This window comes from Eschrichtius robustus, chromosome 10 (genome assembly GCF_028021215.1).
Source record: "Eschrichtius robustus isolate mEscRob2 chromosome 10, mEscRob2.pri, whole genome shotgun sequence".
Classification (NCBI taxonomy): Eukaryota; Metazoa; Chordata; class Mammalia; order Artiodactyla; family Eschrichtiidae; genus Eschrichtius; species Eschrichtius robustus.
In genome coordinates this window covers 23,619,510-23,643,317 of record NC_090833.1, presented here as the reverse complement: position 1 = coordinate 23,643,317, position 23,808 = coordinate 23,619,510, and the positions used below count along the sequence as shown (strand labels likewise).

General features: G+C 44.6%; 1 protein-coding gene across 7 annotated transcripts in view; it reads left to right on the top strand.

Annotated features, from left to right (window-relative positions):
• PALM2AKAP2 (PALM2 and AKAP2 fusion) overlaps nucleotides 1–23,808 on the top strand; it is a 489,254-nt gene that overhangs the window by 229,897 nt on the left and 235,549 nt on the right. For all 7 annotated transcript variants that reach the window (XM_068553888.1, XM_068553885.1, XM_068553886.1 and 4 more), the window contains one exon: nucleotides 3,313–3,443. In XM_068553888.1, coding sequence (XP_068409989.1) covers nucleotides 3,313–3,443 — 131 coding nt within the window. The remainder of the gene's footprint in view (nucleotides 1–3,312; nucleotides 3,444–23,808) is intronic.

Sequence of the window (23,808 nt, the reverse complement as noted above, 5' to 3'; positions counted from 1 at the left end):
CTCCATGGCTGCCTTTCCAGAAGGGTCCACACACCAAGTCTGAGGTTGCCAGCATATCAGTCTCCCAAAATCCTGAGGTTTTTACCTTCCACGGGTGGAACTAGGTTAATGTCAAACATTTTAGCACAGGAAGCTCTCTGAAAGGGTGACCCCTTCCTCCCAAGTAATCAGAGTGAAAGAAAATCGAGAATTTTCCAGTTCAGCCATTCACTCATTCATTGGCTGGAACTGAGCCAGGTGAGACAATGAGATGCAAAGGTGAATAAGGAATGGCCTTAGCCATTGAGGATCTGGGAGTCTACAGGGGGGACAGACATAAAAAGAAATAATTTGAGGGCAATCTAAAGAATGCTCTAGGAGTTCCCTGGTGGTCCAGTGGTTAGGACTTGGCGTTTTCACTGCTGTGGCCCGGGTTTAATCCCTGGTCGGGAAACTAAGATCCCACAAGCCGTGTGGTGCAGCCAAATAAATAAATAAATAAAATTTAAAAAATAAAGAATGCTCTAGAATATGTTCTCCACTATAGGAGACACTAATCCTGCCAGCAGAAGTGGAGGAAGGCTTCTCAGGTGGCATTTTACCTGCTCTTTCTCAGGTGAAAAGAGGAGAGACCAAGGGAACAGGACGAACGACACGAATAAACATTCCTATAGTACTAAGTGTAGACCCAGCACTTTTAATATATGAACTCATTTAAATCCTCATAACACACCTCTGAGATGAGCACAGTTGTTGTGTCCATTTTACGGATGAGGAAACTGAGGCTCAGTGAGGCTAAGGGCCTGTCCTAGGTCACACAGCTAGTAAAGGGCAGACTGGCTCCAGAATCCAGACTGTTAACCATTGTTCAACCTGGTCTCTTACCATATGCGAGTGTGATCTCCCTGGAGAATTTTGAGTGGCTTGAGTGGAGAATGGTGGTTCTGAGGGTTTTGTTTGTTTGTTTGTTTTTTCCTTCTGTAGCCCACTTAGGAAGAGAAACTAATTTACCCCACCCATTCCCACTTTCCAGTGAGGGGTGGGGGGAATCTCTGTAATAAAGCTTCGGAAAATGTAGTAGTTTGCTAGGGCTGCCATAACAAATTCCACAGACTGGGTGTCCTAAACAACAGAAATGTATTTTCCCACAATTCTAGAGGCTAGAAGTACAAGATCAAGGTGTCAGCAGGGTTAGTTTCTTCTAATGCCCTCTCCTTGGCTTGTTGATGGCTGTCTTCCTCAGGTGTCTTTACACGATCTTTCTGTGCTTGTCTGTGTCCTAATCTCCTCTTTTTATAAGCACACCAGTCATATTGGATTAGAGCCCATCCCAATGACCTCATTTAACGTTAATTTCCTCTTTAAAAACCCTATTTCCAAAATAGTCACATTCTGCAGTAGTGGGGCTTAAGACTTCAACCTATGAATTTGGGGGCGGGGACACAATTCAGCCCACAGGAGAGCCACGAACATACACAAATTGCACCATGAGCTTTCACACATGATTTTATATTATTAAACAATGCCCTATAAATTTTTAAATATTTTTTTACACTTTACTGAGTAGTAGTTGCAAACTATTTATAACGTGTTTACTGGCAACATGTTAGCAATGATGTGTAACTGTTTAAGCACATTGGGGTGAGAGGGTGGTTCCTGTCTGCAATCACTTTAGCCATACAGTTAGGAATCATATGTGAACAAACTGGTGTCTTTAATGAATGCAAAGCTGCAGCTCAAGAGCTATAAATATGCCTCTTTATGCACTCTAAGAGTGACCAAACAAATCTCCACCAACGACTTGTAATTCAAAAGGAAGAATAACACCAGTGAAAATTAATGGCCACCTGGGTACCACCCTGATGATGCGTTGCTAACAAAAGGTCCAACCAGAAGTGCAGGAATTCCAGCCACCAGAACTTGCTCCTGTACATCCAGCTCCTGTACATCTTGCTCCATGGTGCTGAATGGTTGCCTGACTTCTCAGTAGAATGGCAGATCAGAACCATTAATGAATTCTAATTTACTATTGCTAAATGTTAGTAATTTTTAGTGACTCATTTTATAGGTTCATAATAAATAGCCCTTAATCCCATGTAAAGTGAGAGTCTATGGACTTGTGTATCTTTTGCTTGTAAGAGCTATCGAAAGGAAACTAGTAGTCTGAATTGTGTGTCCACAATGTTAGAGACATAGTCCATTCTCTTACTTCCGTAAATCATATTTAATTGGTTCCAAGCCATGCATGACCTGGCTCTTAGTCGTCATGAGAGCTCCCTTTCTTTCACTTCCTCACCCTAACGAATGAGACCAAACGAGATTCAGATAGAGGGGGTGCCAGGGAGCCAGAGAACCTAGCACTTAGTCTATGTTGACTGGCTTCAAGGCCATTATTCCTGTCCTTGCTGGGAAGAACTTGTCGCATGCCCTTCTTCTGGCAGAATTGGTGATGCATCCTCACAGTGGTCCATTCCCATGACCACCGACCTGCCCACAGGGATGCTCAGCCATGATGTCCAGCCTCTGGCAAACATCCAGTAACCACCAAATGCCATCTAGGGAACCCAGATCAAAAATTCTCTCCTATGCCTTACATGCTTTGCTCTTCATTTTAGGGAGTTTCAACATGCCTTTCTCTTGAGCTGTTTTCATTTCCCTTCTCAAAGCACTAATCAATCACTCCCTCCTAACCACTGACCCAAAACACGAAAACTTTTCATTTTACTCCATGATTATATTGGGTCACCGACACAGGTGGGGTGCATAATTTTAGTACCATTAAGAGACAACTGCTGAGGATGGTTGGGAGTCATTAAAAATGATTTTTAAAGAAGAGGCGCGACATAGATTAATCTTTTAAAAAGAGCACGTTAAGATGGACTGGATATTACAGTGATCTTAGGAAATGTTATAACGGAACTGTAGTTGCATAGAAAAATGTCCTTATTTTTTAGAGACTCGTATTAAAATATTTATGGGTGCCATGTCATGATGTTTGTTATTTAAAATGCTTTGGTGGAAAGAATATATGGGAAAATACGGCAAAATGTTTATAGTTGTGAAATCCAGATGAGATTACACAGGCAAGCATCATATAGTTTCCTCTGTTTTTCTGTATGTTTTCAAGTTTTTTAATAATAGAAAAGTGGAAACCAATCCTTTTGGCGGCTCTCTGGGACTTAGGCGAGAGAGGCAAGTAGGGGGCCAAGTAGTGAGAAGCGATTCAGGCGGATACTGATGAGGGGCGGAGCTAAGATGGAGGCACCGAGGAGGGAGAGGAGGGTGTGGACTGAAAGGTATCATCTAGTCTGTTCTCTTCGCTCATTCCCACAGTCCAAAGTGCTTCGCGAAAAATGGCTGCTGCAGGGTGTACCTGCTGGAACTGCGGAAGAGGAGGAAGCCAGGCGGCGGCAGTCTGAGGAGGATGAGTTAAGAGTCAAACAACTTGAAGGTAACATTCAGAGGTAGGTGGTTTCCAGCCCAGACCCCCAAGCTGTGGCTTTACAGTGCAGTAACCACCGCTCTCCTCTAGGGGGAGTTTCTCAATGCCGTCACCTTTTCCCCGGGCTTTAGAATTATCTTCCTAAACAGAATAGGTACGTTGTTGCCACTGAAACTTTCCCATATAACCCAGAATTTTGACTCTGAGTACTAAGTATTGTATTGGGCTGTCACACAGTACAGTGATGTCTTCATGGACCAACTAGGTGTGGTAAGCAGCTTGCCCCTTCACTAAATGTCCCCTTTTTGAGTTCTTCTGTCAGCTTTGTCTTTTTCCTTCTTGAGCTCAGGCTGTTAGCTGTTAGTGGGTCTGTTGTCAAATTTGCTACATTTGATCAATTTGAAATGGGAAAACTGTAGCCAAGGGTCTTGGAATTGAAACTGAGGGCACTCCTGTGAGCTGTGTGCCTGGGCTCTAAAAATTAACTTTGTATTGTCGAGTTTCAGTGCTCAGAGGGTGAGTTGCTTCCTTTATGGTCCTCAACCAGGTTCTGAACATTTCAGTCTGGGAGATAAGTGACCTTTCTATGGCCAGTGGCTGGCCAGGCTCAGACAGAAGCAAAATAAATGTAGGTTTCCACTTGGGAACTGTAGCCACGCCAGGTCCCAGGACACCCAGCCAGAGATGTGAGATGGTGGGGGAAGATGGTGTGTGGAGATGCCTTAGAACGAAATCTCCCCCGCCACCTTATCCCACCAAATTCTGCTGGAAATCTCACCTTGGAGAGGGTCATCTCTTTCTCCTGAGGTTTTGAGCTCTTTTAAAATACAAAGAGTAATAACTAACTTGCTACCGGTCATTTGTACCCAAGAGTGAATGAACCTGGTGAGGGTACCTAGGGGACCCCAATAGCATCACCAAAGGGAAAAGCAGACCGACTGTAAGCCCCAAAGGCCTGTGTCCCTATTTTGCTTGAGCCCTTATGCGCCATACAGAGTTCTCAGAGCAGCTTGCCCAGGCTTTGCTTGTGGGGGAAACTGGCTAAGAAAAAGTTTATATGGGATGTGTGTGTGTGTGTACGTGTACATATACATACACACACATACACGTACACACACACACTTAAAATACAAAGGAGAAAGGCTAAATAATATATATACATATATATATAACATTGGAAAGGCTAAATTATATGTTAGTGTGTGTATGTGTATATATATACATATATATATATGTATATATATACCATTAGAAGAAGAAATTTTAATCCTGTAAATACTGACATCAAGCTTGTGAGGACAGGTACCTCCAGAACCCCAGGAAGAGAAGGGACTTCATGTTAGACGCCCAGAAGAGAGAAAGGGGAGGGGGTGGAATGAAGTAGCTCAGAGTCCTGAGCCTTGGGGATTCCCTCTCCTCAGAAGTGGCTCGGCTTGCTGCATCTTAGACAAGATGAGGGAGCCAAGGATCATGGGAAATATTGACAGTCAATTGGAGAGGAAAAGGCAGCTCTGAGACATGGTCTTATAGGAGGTTTGTTTCTAAGTCTCAAAGTGGCAAGTCCATGGCGCTTTCAGCTGCAGAGACAGTTGATACCGTGTAGCATCTCTTTACCTTTACTCTTGTTAAAAGTTCCAGTCCATTTCCTATCTCTTTCTCACTACACTACACTACACATGGGTCTGGCACCATAACCATGGGTCTCCATAGCTGTTTGTTGAATGAAAGGATTGGGGCTGGGACCCCTGCCTGGCAGAGGGAGGCTGGGGAATTACTCTCCAGTCCAAGTTGGCAAAATTCGAGGAACCAAGTGGCCTGGGCGCCGTCTATTCACAGCAGGAACCATGATTCAGGTTCACATGGGGCAGCATTATACTGCTGAGGAGTTCTAGGCAGGATGAAGAAACAGGGATGAGAATTGCAGGCCCCCTCTGGTATGGAGGGAGACAGTATACGCCTGGATGGGCAGAAAATTTGATTTAAAATTGTTTTTTTAAAACCTGGATATCTTTTCTCACTGAGCCTGACATGTGCATTCATTTCATGTAGTAGGTATTATTACAGATGGAAGGCAGACAGGATTTGGAAAGTATGATAAAACCAGCTCTATGACCTTTTCTGATTTTCTTAAATGGCATCAGAAAACGTGGTCTTCAACCACAGTGGCAGTTTCACTTTGGCTTGAATACAAATATATTGTTGTTCTAGCCCCATAGGTGGTAACTCTCACCTGTGGTGAGCCATTACACGTGGGAGAGGAGTCTTAAATCAAGACTCAGTTTGGGCTAAATTAATCATTGGAGCAAGATATAAGAGTTAGGAGCTGGTTTGTGGTTCAGGTGGGCATGACCATACTCCAAAAAATAAAGAGAATCTCTTTTTATCCTTTGAGTCAACAGAAGAAAGAGCTCATTCAGTGCATGCAGGCAATCTCTTGGAGGCCATTTAAGAGAGAGATTCCCAAGCCAGAAGAAAAGAAATCATAACAGCCTAAAGGGGTGGGGGTGGGATGCTTAGGCCTGGATTCAGGGGGCATTTCCTTCTGCCATAACCACGGCTTTGCGGGACATCGGCCAAATGGGCATTGGCCATTTGTTGGAGAATGAGCTGTGTTCCCTGGAGCTGCTTTTCTGTAGGAGCAGGGCTGCCAATGGGCATCATTTCCTCCTTAGGGCCTCTTGAGGGAGGAGTTTCTTCCTACCTTAGATGTCAGTTTCTGCTTCCCTTCATCTTACTCGCAACTTCTCTTCTACTTAGCATCTATTCTAGCATCTTCTCTTCTATTTAGCATCTTTAAGCTCCAGTCCCAAGGGAAGAAAGGAGCTCTCCCCGCTCCTTCCTTAAAGGATACTCAGTCACCTAAGACACTTTCCTGAAGTCAAGCATTGGTTCTCTCTCACACACTTAGTCACTTGAACTGCTTTAAAGTTCACTGTAAACCTAAGCATCCTCCAGTCTTACAAGGTCTTTGGGGATTGGCTGGCCTGACTCTGCTAATTTTGGCTGAGCTCGGCTAAGAGACTCGAAGCTGTAGGTTGGATGCGCCTGCTCTTATTTTCCCTGCACTAATGAACTAATCGTGACAATTTCCTTTTATGGCAATGACAGAGGTGCAAGGGGGCCGAACAGGCACAAGGCGTAGGCTCAGAACTGCCGTGAGCCATTAGCCAAAGCAAGTCAATGGCTAATCCCAAAACCCAGGGGAAGAGGTAGACAGTCAACCTTTAGAGAAAGGAACTCAGAGTTATGGGGCAGAGGGTACAGATACAGGAAAGGGTGAAAATGGGTACTAATCCTTCTATCTTCCAGAAACATGATTGTTCAATTAAAAACTGCAAGCATTAGGGAAAACTGACCAGCAGGAGGGAAAGCACAGAATAGCCCAATGAATGAGAAAGAGGATGAACTGAAACAACTCAAGAATTCAGAGGAAAAGGAAGAAAAGAATAAAGGAAAATATGAGTGGCTTTGAAATAAGATCTGATCTTTATGTAATAGGAATCCTGGAAACTGTCTGCAGGTCAAATGTAGCAGAACCACTAAATTAAGGAATTCTAAAGGAAAATTTCTTTGTTTGAATGGGAACATTAATTTGTAGATCTTAAGATTTGGGTCCACTTGTCTAAGTCCTCCCCCAGCAACAAATTAGATTTTCCTGAAGAGACATATGAACTCTTTTCAAACTATATTAGTATATAATATAAATGTACTAAAATATATTAGTTCATTTAGGCCCTGAAGGTATATTATTCCCTTTGGTGAATCAGGAGTAGCTTGAAGAACCTGATGGAGCAGTAGAGAATAGCAATGCAAGAGCAGGGAGAATGCCTGCAAGGAAAGATTAAGGGAAATCAGGGTCAGTTAGTTTAGAACAAGAGAAGATAATGATAGCAACCTAACTCAGAACTTCAAGTGTACATAGGATTTAGGCCACATCTGAATTCTTTATGTGTTGGCCATTCTGAATATGATAAAGACTTAAAATAAAGCATGAGAATTTGCACTTAGACGTATGTCTGTTTCCCTAGATATCTTCAAGAAGAAAGAACATAACCACCTTTCTAATTCTGATTCCAAAATTCTTTACAGTGCCAGTAGCCATACAAGAAGTTCCAGGTTTAAAGACATGTTTTCTTCCAAAATGTTATTTGTAAATTGGCGGTGATTTGGAACTGAGAATGTTGTCTGTCTTTTAAAACTATTATATGTGGTGCTTAGGTTTTTAGGGCAGCCCACAAGGAGGACGGGAAGGAGGGGAGGAAGCAGGGAAGGAAGGGAGGGAGGGAGGAAGGAAGGAAGGAAGGGAGGGAGGGAGGGAGGAAGGAAGGAAGGAAGGGAGAGAGGGAGGGAAAAATGTAACTAGACTATTAAATCTGGGCGTTAGAATCACTTGGGAATAAAAATATGAATTCCCAGGCCTCATTCCAGGAAATTTGGATTCAGTGACCGAGGTGAGGAGCCCTGTAATTTATGTTTTTCAAACAGTGCTCCAGGTAATTCTTTTGCATGGTCAGGTTCAAGAACAATTGCTATAAATGGAAAAAAGCATAGGTCATAAGTGAAATCCCATTATAATACCTGTAAACCCTCAAGGGAAGTGAGAAGTAAATAGTGTTTGGAAGAAAATTGATTTCACCCAAACAGATAAAGAAGGACAACCCTGACCCTTGATTTCAGACTGATTCAAAGCCTTAGTACTTTGACTCAAGGAAATTTGAACCCTGCTTTGGGACTCCTGTAGGTGGGAATAAAGCTGTCTCTCTGGCATTGGACTAAGGTCTCTCTACCATAGGTCCTGCCGTGGAACCAAGCTTTTCATTTGAACTTGATTGGAAACAGCCTTGGTTTACCAAACTAAAATTGATACCCGTCAGGAAAGATGGCTGCTTTCCCAAAGGCCAGAAAATGCTACCATTTTTCAAAGGTTTCTGGCTGAAATTAGGAGCACGATAGCCTTGAATTGATGACTTCAGTGATGACAAATGATATATCAATTGTCAAATTCTTTTGCACAACTTTTCACAGGGCAATTTCAGGATGGCCCCATCTGTTGATTATATTCTTGGCTCACTAGAAACCAGGAGCAAAATAGGCTAAAAAAAAAAGAAAAAAAGTTGGAATTGTTGAAAGCAAAATCTGTACACAGATTTCTTTTTTCTTTTTCTTTTTTAAAAATAATGGATAGCACATCTGTCTGCTTTATTTCCCATTGGAGTGCTATATTGAGAAAGCCCAAAGGATTGTTTCTGGCTTGGGCCCGTCATCCACGATTGTCCATGCCATCACTGGATGTGATGCATCCCTGGGGGCCACAAGTGGGTTTCCCATTGATGCTTTTGGAGATTTTAGGCAGTTAGATTCACACTAACTGTATCTATTTCACATCTGCTCCAATCAACAAGTCTTGTCACTTGCCTTGTGGTTTTCTCACCTAAGATTCTCTTTCTTATTTAACCAGGTTTTATTTAAGTGTTTGACATATAGTGTTCTTAACTTTCTTTGATTAGTGAGAAATATGAGGAAGATTTGTCCCCCCACCTTGGAATTACTCCAAAGAAGATGAGAAACCTCATGAAGTGGTAAATGAAAAGGGAACAAACTGTCGCAAAGCCAGGGTGCTGATTCTAGCTCTGCTGCTAATTTGCTGTGTGACTTTGGGCAAATCTCTCATCCTCTCTGGTCTCAGTTTCCTCATCTCTTCAGTGAGAGGTCTCTCAGGGTCTTCCAGATGTGGTATTCTGAGATCCTCTAATTTGGGAGGTTGGCTAGAGATCCCTCTTCTGAACAAAGAGATCTATGCAGAGAAATATCACTATTGTGGAAGGAAGTAGTTTTGGAGACAGGCCAGAATCGGGGAAAGAGGTTAAGTTCTCAGGAAACAAAAGCTCCGTGTGTGACTGACTCATCCCAGAGGTGACTAATTCATCTGAACAGCTGTCAATTCTAAAGTATGTCACATCGAAATATTCATTGAATAAAATATTGAAGCCTCAGTTGCTAACCCAGAGAGGGCCATGCAACTTTTTAGAAAGAAAATTCAAGATGCAAGTGGTCTGGTTCAATTCTGCTTCTGATTCAAGATTCTTTGAGTGCCTCTGTTGGTCTCTGATGGACACCAGAATTCACTTAATTTTCCACATTCTTAAGACACTCAAAGCAGAAGACTGGCAACATCAGGCATAAGCATGTGTGTGTTATATTATGGGATTTTGGCAACCAAGAAGATGACAGTGACCCACAAATAGCTGTTCTAGAAAAGGCAACCACAGAAATGTTCATTGGAATCACAAAGGACACTTGCTTGGGTTTCAGTGTGTTTTTTCTACTTGCTGTTTTTAAGTCTGTGATGTGCTGTTGTTTCTTGGCAGGGCACAGAGCATGCCAAATTGGCTCTCCACATCTGTGCACTCCTGGCCATATTTGGCAAGCTAGTCCTGCCAAGTTCCCATTCTTTTTCTTTCACTAAAATAAATCTTTATATAGTGTAAACCATATGGTGATATAATGGTAGCACTATATTGTCTAATATTCATTGGTCTCTTACTCTGTTCTGGGTACTGGCTTAGCTTTGGGGCCTCCATGAATTCATTAATATTCTCATTTCATCCCCAGAACATTCCCACAAAGTAGTTGTGATGATGATGATACCCATTATACAGCTGGGAGAACTGAGGCTTAGGAGATAAAGTAACTTGCTGCCCAGATCGACCCCTTTAAGAAGTGAAAGAGCCAGTATTTGAACTCAGCTCTGCCTAACTCCAAAGCACATTCTTAAAACTCTCAACAAAAGTGGTTATTTTAAGCTAAAAATCTCTGAGACTTGTGATATTCAGTGAGATCACACCAAAGTTTCCCTCATGGTATAAGTGGATGGATAAGAAACGTGCTCCTCCCTCCTCAGCGACCTTGAAAGTGCTCCATTGCGCATGATCATCGTGACTGGGGAGGCTGCCCCCTTCAGGTTCTTTCAGGAGGTACAGGTTCCATTTTAGGTTTGGTTCCCTTCCTTTTCTCTCTGAAGCCCTTTGCTCCCGAGTACACTTTCTTGGTTGTCTACAGCCTAATCTCTGCTGGAAACAGTGTGTGGTTATGTAAAGGGCCCCCAGCATAGCACACTGGTTAGGAACCTGGACATTAGAGTCTGATTGACCTTGGTTTGAGCCCTAGTTCTGCATTTATGAGTTGTTTGATCGTGGACAAGCCCTGTAACCTCTCTGGACTTGAGTTTCCTCACCCGTACACTGGGGATAACAATGGGGATAACAATGCCCGTCGTGAGGAGTGGTTGCAACGTGTAGAGATCACGTGCATGTGCAAGTGCCAAGTACAGTAGGCTGTCAGGAAGTAAGAGTAGTGCTATTATTGTTTTCTCTATCCTTCTGGAGAGGGTTTCCAACAGTAACACTATTGACATTCGGGGCCAGATAATTCTTTGTTGTGGGGGACTGTCCTGGGCTTTGCAGGATATTTAACAGCGTCCCTGCCCTTTACCTAGTAGATGCCAGGAGCACTACGCCCACCCCCAGTCATGACCGTCAAAAATGTCTTCAAGCATGGCTAAATGTCTCCTGTGGGCTAAAAAGCCCCCCGCTGAGAACTGCTTCTCTAACGCCTGGAGTTACAGGTGTTGATACTAAGATAAAAATCACCCCATCAAGTAGCTTCGGAATACAGAACCCTTGAAAGATTTATGAAGATAACATTAATGATTCTTGGTGCAGAATGACGTAAAGTCTTTCAGTTAGTTGAAAATAGGAGTCTTCGCTCAAGCACTGAGCCATGAAAGTCAGTTCTGTGTTAAAAAGAAATGGTTGCCTTTTTTTTTGGCATCCAATGCTGTGCTAATTTTGCAAAGGCAGTGAGTTTATGACAGTTCTACAGTTCATAAAACTGTAGAATCTTAGCGTATGCATAACTGAGGTGCTGTTATCTGGATCAACTTTTATCTGATACTCCAATTTGCAATGAACCCAGGGAGTGTGAGGCAGTAGACAGGCTCTCCCCAGAGGCTAAAAAATGACAGGAAGCTTACTTCCTCACAAAGTAACGCCCAAGTCCACACTGAAGCAAGTCTCATTATCACAAAGAATCCTCCCTTGGGCTGAAAGTTACGTTCTCTGCAATTTTTCCCGGCTCTCTGGTCCCTACCCTGCCCCCTAGGGACCACACAGAAAAGTCCCTCTTTATAGACTGAAATCTGGATGCTTCTGGGTTGTGGTCAGCTTAGGAAGCTGGGTCAGACAAGGGAGGAAGCACTCTGAAATTGCATTCAAGCACATCTGCATTGCACGTGCGTTTCCCAGTTGCCGATAGTGGAAGAGCCTACCGCCCGATGTTTCCCAAGCATCTTGCCTTACTCGGGCTTTGTAGGCTCCATTATAATTGCCTCATTGTTGGTTAGGTAGATGGGGTTTAAAGTACCCGGAATGATGAAAATAGTGGGAGAATTCCATCCATACACTGAGACCACGTAAGAGCCACACTTGGGGAAAGTTTGCATTTTGCAGCCCTTAGAACAATTGCCGTAATTGAAGGAATTATGCAAAGTCAACTTTCTTGGCAGCTGGTCCCAGGCTTTTTGGCCTATGATTGCCATGCCTCAAGTTTCCTCTCTACAAATGCTTTGAAAATAGTATTTTTCTGCCCCAAAGGCTTATAATGTGGTCACTTCTAACCCCTCTATATTCTTGATGGATCAAAAGCATCAGGGGTCCTTTCGACATTTTCTTCCATGGTCTTCACTAACTGTATACCAATTGTGCATTCTGAAGGCAATGGATGGTCTCTCGGGTCCTTTCCATCAAGGGCAGTCTATGATCTTACAACATGGGGGCCTTACAGTCAAGTCTGATGGCTGAGGTCCAGCGGCCATGGGGACCCAGGCAGGCTTTGATGGGGAGCAGACTTGCGGGCAGGCTGACCCGACACCTGCGTCACCACGGTCTGCAGCCAAGTCGATCTCCTGAGCACAACCCCACTTTGTATGCTCTCTTTTCACTACTTAGGCCCAGAGAAGAGTCCTGTGGGACCTGCTTAAGACCTGTCACTGCAAGGCCTGCCTCTCCTGGCCTTTCCAGTTTCTCCTCCCGTCAGGTCCAAGCCTTGAGCCCTCCAAGGCAGCAAGTGGGAGATAAGCTCACAATCCCTCTCCCATTCTAAGATTCCAGTTCCCTAGCAGACATGCAAAAACAGTAGAAGGAATGCCCCTCTTCTTACTGTTACCCTAAAAGCAACTTCTGCCATCAAGCGTTCTTTAGATCTCTCACCCAAGGTGTAAACCTTAACAGTGGGAATTCCAGGCCAGGTGAGAGGAAGAGGGTACGCAGCAATAGATGAGTTAGGTTTAGGCCATGTTTATTAGGAGGGATTTGCCTACGTCCTCATTCCCATCCCTTTTTGGAGAAACTATTTTTGAGCACATTTGGCGCACATGTGCAGTTACACTTGCAACGTGAAGAATTAAGGTTTATTGTGCTCACAGATTCTCAGTCAGGAATTTGAGCAGAGAACAGTGGTAATGGCTTGTCTGTGCTTCACACTATGTGGGACCTCAGCTGGGAAGACACAAATGGCTGGGGGTGACTCAAGGGGCTGTGTGCTGGAATCACCTTCATGGCACGTCTAGAGCCTCAGCTGGGATGACTCAAGGGCTGGGTGGGACTAATATCCTCGGCACCTCCACACGGCCCTTCCACAGGGCTGGCCTTCTCCCCGCATGGCAGCTGGGTTCTGCGAAGGAGCACCCCACGGGGAGTGTCTAGAGAGCAGACATTCCAAGGGAGCCAGTGGAAGCCGTAAGACTTCTTCTGTCCCTGCCCCCCTTGGAACTCTGGTAGCATCACTTCCACTGTGTCCTGCTGGTTTCAACTGAGCCACTAAAGCCAACCCAGATTCAAACAGAAGGAAATGAGAATCTTTACCTCTTGATGGGAGTGGCAGGGTCACATTGCAAAAGAGCATGTGGGATGGGAGAGATTTTTGTGACCTGTTTGGAAAATACGATCTGCCTCAGAGCCTATGTTGTTTGGTGCATATTTGAAGCCTAGTCTTTACTATTATGTAGTTTTTGTTTGAATGTTCCACTGATTATTATGTTGTGTTCCTCTTTATTTTTATGAATCTTAAAATTCTTTTTTTTTCCTTTTTGACTGCACCACATGGCATGCAGGATCTGAGTTCCCCAACCAGGGATGGAACCCGTGCCCCCTGCAGTGGAAGCACAGAGCCCTAACCACTGCACCGCCAGGGAAGTCCCTTAAAATCCTTTTTGATGCAGTTAAAAAACAAAAAAGGATTGAGGAATAGAGGCCCTAAAGCCACATGTGAAGTGACAAGACCAGGTGGTCCCTTCTGACTGACAGCAACCTCCCTCCACCCAGGCCCCCCACTGCTAAGCCTTTTGATCTCCTTTGAAAAAGAATCTCTGTTGGAATAATACACACTCCAGGGATCTCGGAGTCTCATGTTTTTCCCTCCCATGTGAAAAGGCAAAGGAAAAAAGTGAATAATGTTTGAATATTGCCAGTGCACAGAGAATATCTGTAAGGTTAGGGACACTTCTGCCAGCACAGACTGTCACCCCAATCTGGGTGCCTGGAGGAAGGATTTTACGCACTGCCATGGTGTGTGACGTGAGGGTTGCCACCTTAGCCAGATTCTGCCTGGAAGGACTGGACATCTCAACACCAGTGGCGTTCACGGCCATTGCTGGGCCACATGGCTCTTTAGTGCAAATTAGAAAATGCAGCTCCACGTGAGGCCACCATTTGGAAAAACCAGTGGCTGGATTCTGGCCTCCTCTACTCCTTCGGCAGGTGTCCTCGGGCAGAAATAAGCTGTATAGGCATGTGCATTGGTCCTGCTCACTTCTCAGTCTCCGCTGGCCTCCTTCCTATCGGTCATTAAGGTATCCCTAGTTACCTCCCATTCTTAAATAGTCTCAGATAAGGCCAGAGGAGATGGAGAGGAAGCTTTTTACAGGCCACTGGGGAACACAAACAAGTAAGCCATCAGTTATAAGCTGGTGGGAAAGCTCCTCTCATGGAAGTTCGAAAAGAGTCTATGGGAACATATGCAGGGGAGGGGTACTTAACACTCAGATTAGGGAGTGCAGGCAAGACTTCCTGGTGTGATGTGTGAGGAGAATGTGTTTTTTAGCTCTTGATTTTATCTGCTGTTGATTTTCAGCAAATTATTTTATCTTTTTACATTACCTTTCCTTGCATTACATTACACTGTATTACATTATGTTCATTCTTGACGAGGATGGAAGTTCCCTGAGCACGAGGGCTTCACGGATCACTCACTGTCTTAGTTTCCTGAGGCTACTGTAACAAATTGCCAAAAACTAGGGGGGTTTTAAACAACAGAAATGTATTCTCTCACACTTCTAGAGACCAGAAGTCCAAAATCAAGGTGTCAGCAGGGCTGTGCTAACTCCAGAGGCTCTAGGGGAGGATCCTTCCTTGCCTCTTGCAGCTTCTCGTGGCCGCAGGCATCCCTGGGCTTGTGGCTGTGTCACTCTCCTCTCTGCCTCCATCTTCATATGGCCGTCTTATCCCCCTGTGTCTTCTCCTCTTCTGCCTCTTATAAGGACACTTACCATTGGATTTAAAGCCTATTCAGATAATCCCAGAGGATCACATCTCAAAATCCTCTCATTACATCTACAAAGACCCTTTTTTTCCCAAATAAGGTCATACTCACATGTTCCGGGGTTAAGACGTGGACATATCTTTTGGGGGACCACCATTCAACCTACTACACCCACTATATGTATGTGTGCGAGTGCCTACAATACTGTGTGGTGCCTACTAGGTTGCTCTCAATAAATATTTTTTAATTTAATTGATCTGTATCAGCTTTAGGTCATCCGTAGGATTGTCATGAGGTTGAAAACAAACATTTATGTCTAGAGATGGTATAGAGCTGAGATTACGGCAAAGAGTATCAGCATCCCACTTGCTGGTTCAAGTCCAGGGTCTCCACTTGCTGTCCACATGTGTAATCTTAGGCAAGTTTCTTTAGCTTCACTTTCCTCTACTACAAAAAAAAAAAAAAAGATAATAAAATAATAATGAAAACAAACTATTGGGTAGTGGCAATGATTAAATTAATATATACAGAATGCTTAGAAAGTACTTAGAACGGTCTAGGACTTGGTGCCCAATAGGTTTTAGCTTTTATTATAAAAATAAAAGAGTGATGTGACCATGTACAGTATATAAATAGCCCCGAATTATTTGATTTTACCAGACTCCCTCTCCACTCTCAGAAACAGCTGAGAGGGACGCCACCACCCTAAGCTTAGCACACTGTTTAGAAGTCAGCTGCACCTGGACATACAAGTCCAGTGGTGACTTGGAAGCACCAGCCCTCACCCCTAGGACGTCCAGGGCAGAGGAAGAAAGGAGGCCGGGAGCACAGCGCTGAAAACTGCTGCCTTGCAGGGGCGGGAAGCAGCTTTTGTCCCCAGGGCAGCTGCTCCCTCTCTGGTTCCCTCCTGCTCTGTGATCAGCTCATGTCTGTTACCCTGAGGCCCTCAGCAGGAATTCTAAGGCTTCCCAGGACCTGTCAGCTAAAGTGGAGGATGAAAGAGAACAACTCCAAGAACAGAAGAAGTAGGACAATATGATAGATTTGAGAAGAACTCAGACCAGTTGTGGGGCAGACCCAGTTGAATAGGGTGAGAAGCTAGAGTTATCTCAGCAGGTTATTTTTTTTTTTTTAAATATAACCTTGTGCTTTCCAGTTGCTTATTTTTTTAAAGATTGTCTAGGTTGTTAGAGTGATGCCCTGCTCAGGTCCTTTGGAGACTTGCTTTGTTAGAGAAAAATGGCTAAACCCAGTGCTATTTAAACTATGTCCATGGACCGCTTCCGACCAGGCAACTGTTTATTACCAACTGTTTATTACCAGTCATTACCAGTCTATGACAGGATAAGAACAGGAATTGCCAGAAAGGTGTTTGGAAACCTTAATGGCAATCTGGCATTGTCATGACAACCAAGTGGGTGCTCAGTGGCTCTGTCTCACTGAATAGACCAATTTGCAGGTTGTTGCATTTCTTGGCAAGTTGCATGTGTCATGAGCTGAGTGTCTGCGATGGGTTGGGATAAACCCCAGTCCTTGACCACACTGCTGCAAAGCAAACACCAGAGAGAAGAATATATGCCCCAAGATCATAGTTTTTGCCTAAATGTTTAAATACTGTCATCGCCATCTCTTTGCACCAATTTATCTTTAGATCTAGAAAAAACCTTACCGAGTCTTTAGACTGAGCACCTCCCCACACCTGAGGCCAGGACAGACCCCAGGACTCTCAGAATGACCCAGCCAACCAGTGATCTTCCTGCAACTAAACCCAGGTCCCCAGTGCTCTTTTAGAGCTGCCATCCTTGCCTATAGCTAATGCAGAAGAAAATCTCAGCCCCTGACAAGGAATCACAAATTCCAGATTAAAGCCCCAGAATGATGATATGGTTTTCTTGGGAGCAGCTGTTTTATAAACAGGATTTGGGGGCATCTCAGGCCTTTCATTCCGGGTAATGTGCTGCTGCTGGGGTCTGCTCTGTGAAGCAAAGGACAGGACTCGAAGACACTGACCTTTTAATATTAGCCACACAGATGTCTTGCCGTGTGATCTTGAGAATATTAGTTAACGTCCCAGCTGAATCTGTAAATAGGAATAAGAATAAGATTTGCTGTCCCTGGGGACGTCCTAAAAATTTTGGTCAGGCTGTAAGAGGAGGCCCAGAGAGATGACTTGGCCCGGGAAATCATCTGTAAGACTCTCTCCATGGTTAAAAAAAATCATCTGAGGGCTGGAAGAGACCCTTGGCAGCTGGTGTGTGTTCAGCCCCCGCCTTCAGGTAGGACTACAGCTTCCACCATTTCAAAGTGATGCACATGTCTCCTATTTTTAAAGAAGGGAAGGGAGATTCTACAATTGGGTGGCTATTCCTTTGGCCAGCGCTGTCATGGCCTTGACAATGTAAATGAAGCCAGGCAGGGAGGAAGCCATCTTCAGGGCACAGTCCTACTGTGGGAGAGTCAGAAGGGACCTCCTCACATCTTGAAGACGGTGGCACTTAGGTTCCAAGTGTGTCCTGTGTCTTGTGGAGTCCGATGCAGCTCTGATAAAGCACATTATGAAGATGCTCCTTGGGCTCCTCTTTAGATGGTGTCATCTCACTGGCTTTCACACGTCCTACGTGGAATTTTCTCCAGCCGTCTTTTGCTTCATTTAGTAATTAACCCCAAGTTCTTTTTTGCCACTCCTTCGGCGTGAATCCCAGGCTACACACAGAGTTCTAGTAGCAAGGAATGTGGATTTTCCACAGGTTTAAATATTTGCCACTTGACCTTTTATCAGAGAGCTCTGAGGCCAACCTGCCATCCTCTGTGGAAGGCGGAGTGGTTTAAGGTCAAGAGTAGGCATTCTCTCTCAACTCGAATCTTCACTTCACTCCTTCTCATGGCCTTGGACTGCGTACTTCATATGCCGTGCCTCAGTTTCCTCATCTGTAAAATGGAAATACTCATAGTATATACTTTGAGGATTGTTGAGAGAATGAAATGAGTTAACACATATATAGTGCTCAAAATAGTATCTAACAAAGATGCTAGCTGCTATTTTTCTATCATGACCCAAAGCCTAGGTTTGCTTCAAGCAAATGGAATCAATCTCAGACCAAGTTTTTTCACTATCCATTTATTAGAAGGGAGTTTAATTTATTTCTGAATTATGTTCCAAATCATATTCACTGTGTTCCGTATAAATAAGTACAGTTATACAGTTGTTTTTTCTTTGGGAGGGGGGATTGGGAATGACCCCACATCACCGTTTTAGAGATGCTCTTTGTGCCTTGTGCCGCTCACCTCGTCTCTCTGAAATTACACTGTGTTTGCTTCTAGCTCATTCAGTAAGACAGGGGGTGTTGAGGGGCTCACTTACTGTTTAGATTAAATGTTCCTTAATCACTGGAGTATGGAAATTTGCATTAAAATAAATTGTAGTTAATCACACTAACAAACCAGAAAGATTTATGATTTATTAGGGCAAAAAATAATTTACTGAAGTGTCCTTTGACATCTATTTGTGGCTGTCTCTGTTCTCCAAGGAGAATTAATGTTGGATACACCTTTTAAAAAGATTTTGAACAAAAAGGGCACATAAGCAGTGGTACCCTACTTCCTTTGCCGCAATTGTACCCTTCACACCTGCCCCAGGTCACAGCAACACCAAGGTCAAGCTCCCAGTACTTCAAGTACAGATGTCCTTCACCTTTGCACATACACATGCATACACACTCCCATTCTCCAAAATTTTCTTTCCATAATGTTTTACCGAAGAGGAAACAGATCTCAAAAGTCCTGTCTTTCTCAGCCATTTGAAGCCATTTTGCAGAGTGCTGAATTCATGGTTCTGCTTTTACATATGTTAGAAATATCTCCTGCCAGGACTAGTTTATGTTCACATTCATAAAAGCCGGCAGGTGTTTCCTTTATTAGGACACGCTCAACATTGCTTGTTGAAGGATCGCACCTTTTAAAAGTCAATCTAGAAAGTAAAAATTTGGAATCTTGATAAAAATAAGATAATACTTGTGAAGATTCTAGGAATGCATAGCTGACTTTGGAACAGCCGTTTGTTGTAAAACACTCTCCCCATCCTCAAACCCCACTGACGCCATACCCCGCCTTTGCTAACTATCCTCTCTCTCCTCCCCTTCAGCCCCAAACTTCTTGGAGCATCAACGATGCTCAGCGTCTCCACCTCTTCACCTCCCATCCGCTCTCCTCCGTGTCTTCTGACCCTGTACTTGCCACGCCACCAGTGGCTCAGTGCGATGGAGACTTTTTAATCCTCACCTTAGTTGACTGTTCAACATCAGGTGAGACTCCTGAATGCTCCCTATTTCTTGAGCCGTCCTCCCTCCTTGATTTACTTGCCATGACAGTATCCTTGATTTTCTGTCTCCTCTTCCTCTGTCCATCCTTGAGATGTTGGTTTTTTGGGGTTCTTAATCCTGGTGCTCCTCTTACATCTCGTATTCTGAGTCGTATCATATGCTCCCATGGCTTCTGAAATACAAACATTCTTTCATTCCAATTTTTTCTCCAGAGCTACCCATTCAGCCAGCCTTCTTCTGAACATCTCAATTTGGATCTCACCTAAACACCTAAACCTCAACATGTTAAAAATTGAACTCATTACTCTCTCTAATTTGTTCTTAATTTCTTGAAAAGCACCACTGTGCACCCAGTTGCCCAAGTCTGAAACCAGGGCATCATCCTTGATTCCTCTCCCCCTCTCAACCCCGTGTCCATTCACTCATTTTATATCGCAAATATTTCTAGAATGCTTCCACTCTTTTCCATCCCCATTGCCATGACACTAGTCCAGGCCATCATTACCTTTCACGTGGGTTGCTTCAACACCCAGTCTCCCTTCCTCTAGTATTGTAGACTTCTAGCCCAAACTCTATCCAGCCACCAGAAGTATCTTTCAAAATTTCTGTCTGATGATGTCACTTTCCAGCTTAAAGACCTTCCCCCATTCCCTTTGGACTGCAAGATAAAATCCAAACCCATTCATATTTATGATACGATCTCTGCTTGCCTCTCCAGCCTTATCTCATCAGTGCTTCCTCCTTCTCCAATCACCGGCCACCCCAGGCACTCTCTGCTGTTTCCTGGAGAGACCAAGCTCTCCCTGGGTCAAGTTCTTTGTCCCTGCTGTTCCTTCAGCCAGGAACACTCTTCAGTCCCTCTTCACGTGGCTAACTCTTATGGATCCTTCAGGCCTCAGTTAAGATACCACTTTTCCTAAGCCCTGAACACTGGTTTGCTGTCCACCAAGAGCATGTTTAGCCTAGAACTTACTGCATCATAGCACATATGAAGCTGTTTTCTGTCTCTGTCTCTCTCTCTCCCTCCAGCCTCAGCTTCCTGCAGAGTAAGAGAGTGTAGTGTTCACTTTTGTATTCCCAGATCCTAGCGTACTGCTTGGCACAGAGGCTTTCGTATATAGTTACTGGAAGGAGGAAGACCAGAATGAAGGTAGCACAGGTGACACACCCACAGTTGCTTTAAGTATAAATGCTTGTGAGATTTCTCTCTGCTAGGCATTTCCTACTGAATATTGGGCCTTTGTCTCCATTACTGTGATTGACATTTAATCATGACATGAGCTAAAAGAAGGAGATTGTTTTCTTGGCATGGCTCTCATTTATCTAGAAGTATGGACAAGTGCTGCCATGAGCAAATGGCCATGCTTGCAACTAATTGCTCTGATGTGGTTGATATAATATTCATTTGGAACAAGATTATTGAATAAATATTCATTGAGCATCATACATAGCAGTGGGAAAGATGTTGGAAATTATACAAAAGAGGTCAAAGTGTTCTCCCCTGCTCTTAGGATCTAACAGTTTAGGTGTCCGATGGATGGAATATACACATGACGGGTTCCTGGAACATTATCTTCTACTACTCAGTGTAGTAGAAGTTCAGAAAAAGGAATGATCATTGAGGGCCTTAGTTTTGGGGCTTTTACCCTGGTGGGCTATGGCTGAGATCAATCTTTCTAAGATGTATTCATTCATTCAATAAACATTTATCAAAATGCTTATGATAGAGGCCAAGCTAGGTTAGAGATAAAGATGAAAATGGTGTAATTGCTACCCTCAAGAGACCTATAATCCACTCAATTATAATGGAAGACCACTCTTCAAAGTTCCTTAATTGTGGGTATTCAGAGATCTCCTGAACCTTCTGGACTTATGTTTCTGTTGCTCATGATTCCCATCATTTGATGTTAGAAGGTCCCCTTCCAGGAAATACTTCGTACCACCAAGAGAGTTAACTTTGACCCCAGACAGCACATGATGGTCCCAACCCAGAACTTTTAATACCTGAATCTTTTAAAGCAGTGTTGGCTCATAGCATCACTTCCTTAGTTTTCACTTCTAAAAAATAAAAGATGCTAAGTCAAGTTTAAGAGGCCTCACTTCATTGGAAGGAAATTCCAGGCTCGTAGGAAATGAACCATGAAGGCTGAGTTGGGACGTGAGCTGAATGGCTGTCACTGAGATGGAGCAAACACACATGGACATCATCACAGATAACCAGAGAGGAAACCGGGGGCCCTTCCTTGACCTCAGTGAGGCCTTGGCCCCTTTTAGCCCCAAATCGGATCCCAGATTTAGAGCTGGACTTGATTTACTGGATGATGCAGTCATGAGGACGCTGACCACGTGCGTGTTGGATCGGAGCTTAACTGGCAAGGTCAGCTGGTTGTCATGGACGCTCCATGCTGACCCAGCTCATTTGGCTTGTGACAGCTCAGCCACCTGTTGTAAACAGCTGAAGGGGGCCTGGCTCCACTTGGAGGCTTTTACTATCTCTGGCATGTTGTCTCTGCCTGGCGGTGGGAGGGGAGTGTGGATACAGTGAGGACGGACACCAGTCGATTGCTGTTCTCACGGAGTCACCCTCTTCACGGGGAGCAGTGGTCCAGGCGTGGCTAGCATGAGGTCTTCCTTCTACACAGGATCTGTCATCTCTTTGAAGACAGGAGAATCACAGACCTAACTATAGAAGCAACTGTGGAGAAAAGACTGGAATAACAGGTTGGAACCAGATCCTAGAAGGCTTTGAGTGCTGAGCTGAGGGACTTGAAATTTATCCTCGAGCCCATGGAGCGTGATAAACGTCTCAGAGCAGGGGAGTTATAATAAGCCCAGGAGTGAAACTAGGATGCTGATTCAGTGCTGCAGTTAGAGAAGGAGCAAGGCAGAGAAGTTGGGGTAGACTGGGAACCAGCTGGGCAGGCGACTAGTTTAGGTTGGGCAGGGTCGAGGAAGACAGCCTACCAACAAAGGATGGACCAGGACACCAGAGGGCAGATCAAACAGGTTGCTCAATAATCCCAAGATCCTCATGCTTGAGCCAGAGAAAGCATCAGGCAGAGGTGGCCTAGGGCTCTGGAGAGTTCCCAGGGAGAGGCACTGGTGCACCATGAAGGAACACTTCCAACCTCGGAACCAGTTCTAGACCTGCTCACTTGTGTCGTCATGGTCATCATCCTTGCCATTGTCCTCTTCCTCCTCCCTCTCCCTCCTCCCCGCCCCTCCCTCTTCCTCCCCCTCCCCCTCTTCTTCTTCCTCTTCCTTCTCCTCCTCCCCTCCTTTTCCTCTCCCCCTTACCCCTCCTCATTATTATTATTATTGATCTCGTCAATATCTTGAACTTGAATAGAGTTCTACCATGAATTAGGAGTTCCTCTTCCCCTGTGCTTTTGAAAGACTGAGCAGGGGCTTATTACAAGACGCAGTGAAAAGAGTACGCTCTTTGGCATTGACTGACCTTGCTCCGAACCTCAGCTCTGCACCTCATTAATGGCATGGGATTTGGGGCAAGCTACTTAACCCACATGTAAGGTGGGGATCAATAATAGGTATCTCCTTTGGCTCTTGTGAGGCTTCACTTAGTTAATGTATGTGAAATGTCTAGTCTATGCCTAAGCACAGAATGGGTTCCCAGCTCATGTTAGTATCCTTTTGTCTTTCTCTTCTTATAGCACAGAGCTTGTCCTCTATGGATCTTGTTTCTGCCTAGCCAGCGGCAGAACCTTGATGGGAGGGATGTGATCAGAACAGTAGCCTTTGTTCATTATGAAGTCAATTCAGCCATCCCCCTATTTTACATTGCACTGGTTCCCTAAAAAGCTGTGCGGTGAACCGTCATTTTAATGCAGTAGAGCCGTGGTCCCCAACCTTTTTGACATCGGGGACCAGTTCTGTGGAAGATGGTTTTTCCACGGATGGGGGCTGATGGTTCAGGCAGTAATGCGAGCGATGAGGGAGCGATGGGGAGTGGGGGATGAAGCTTCACTCGCCTGCCCGCCCGCCTGCGCTCACCTCCTGCTGTACGGCCTGGTTCCTAACGCGGTCCGGGGCTTGGGGGCCCCTGCAGTAGAGTAGCTGGATATACTAGGAAGCCCTGCTTGTGGTCCTTTGTCAAGTGAGATGTGTCATCATTGAATTCTTTTATATGCTGATTCTGTTGTGTTCAATTCATTTAAAGGTGGAGCGCACCTATGAACTTATTTGGCTACTTAGCCATGCCTCAGCTAGCACTTAGAGGGCCCCAAGCCTCATCACAGAGCCTGCCTGTCTCTCTCCAGACACATATGGCCCTGTCTAACTTGCAGATGCAAGGTTGCACGTGACTGATTTGCCCTGGGAGGAACTCCCTGTCCAGAGGCAACACAGCTAAACCCTTACCCTGGCCCAGATGAGAGGAGAACATGGGGGAGCAGGTGTGCGCTTGGTCACAGGCCCCTACTCAATGCCACAGGCATCCAGGATCTCCTTTGTGCA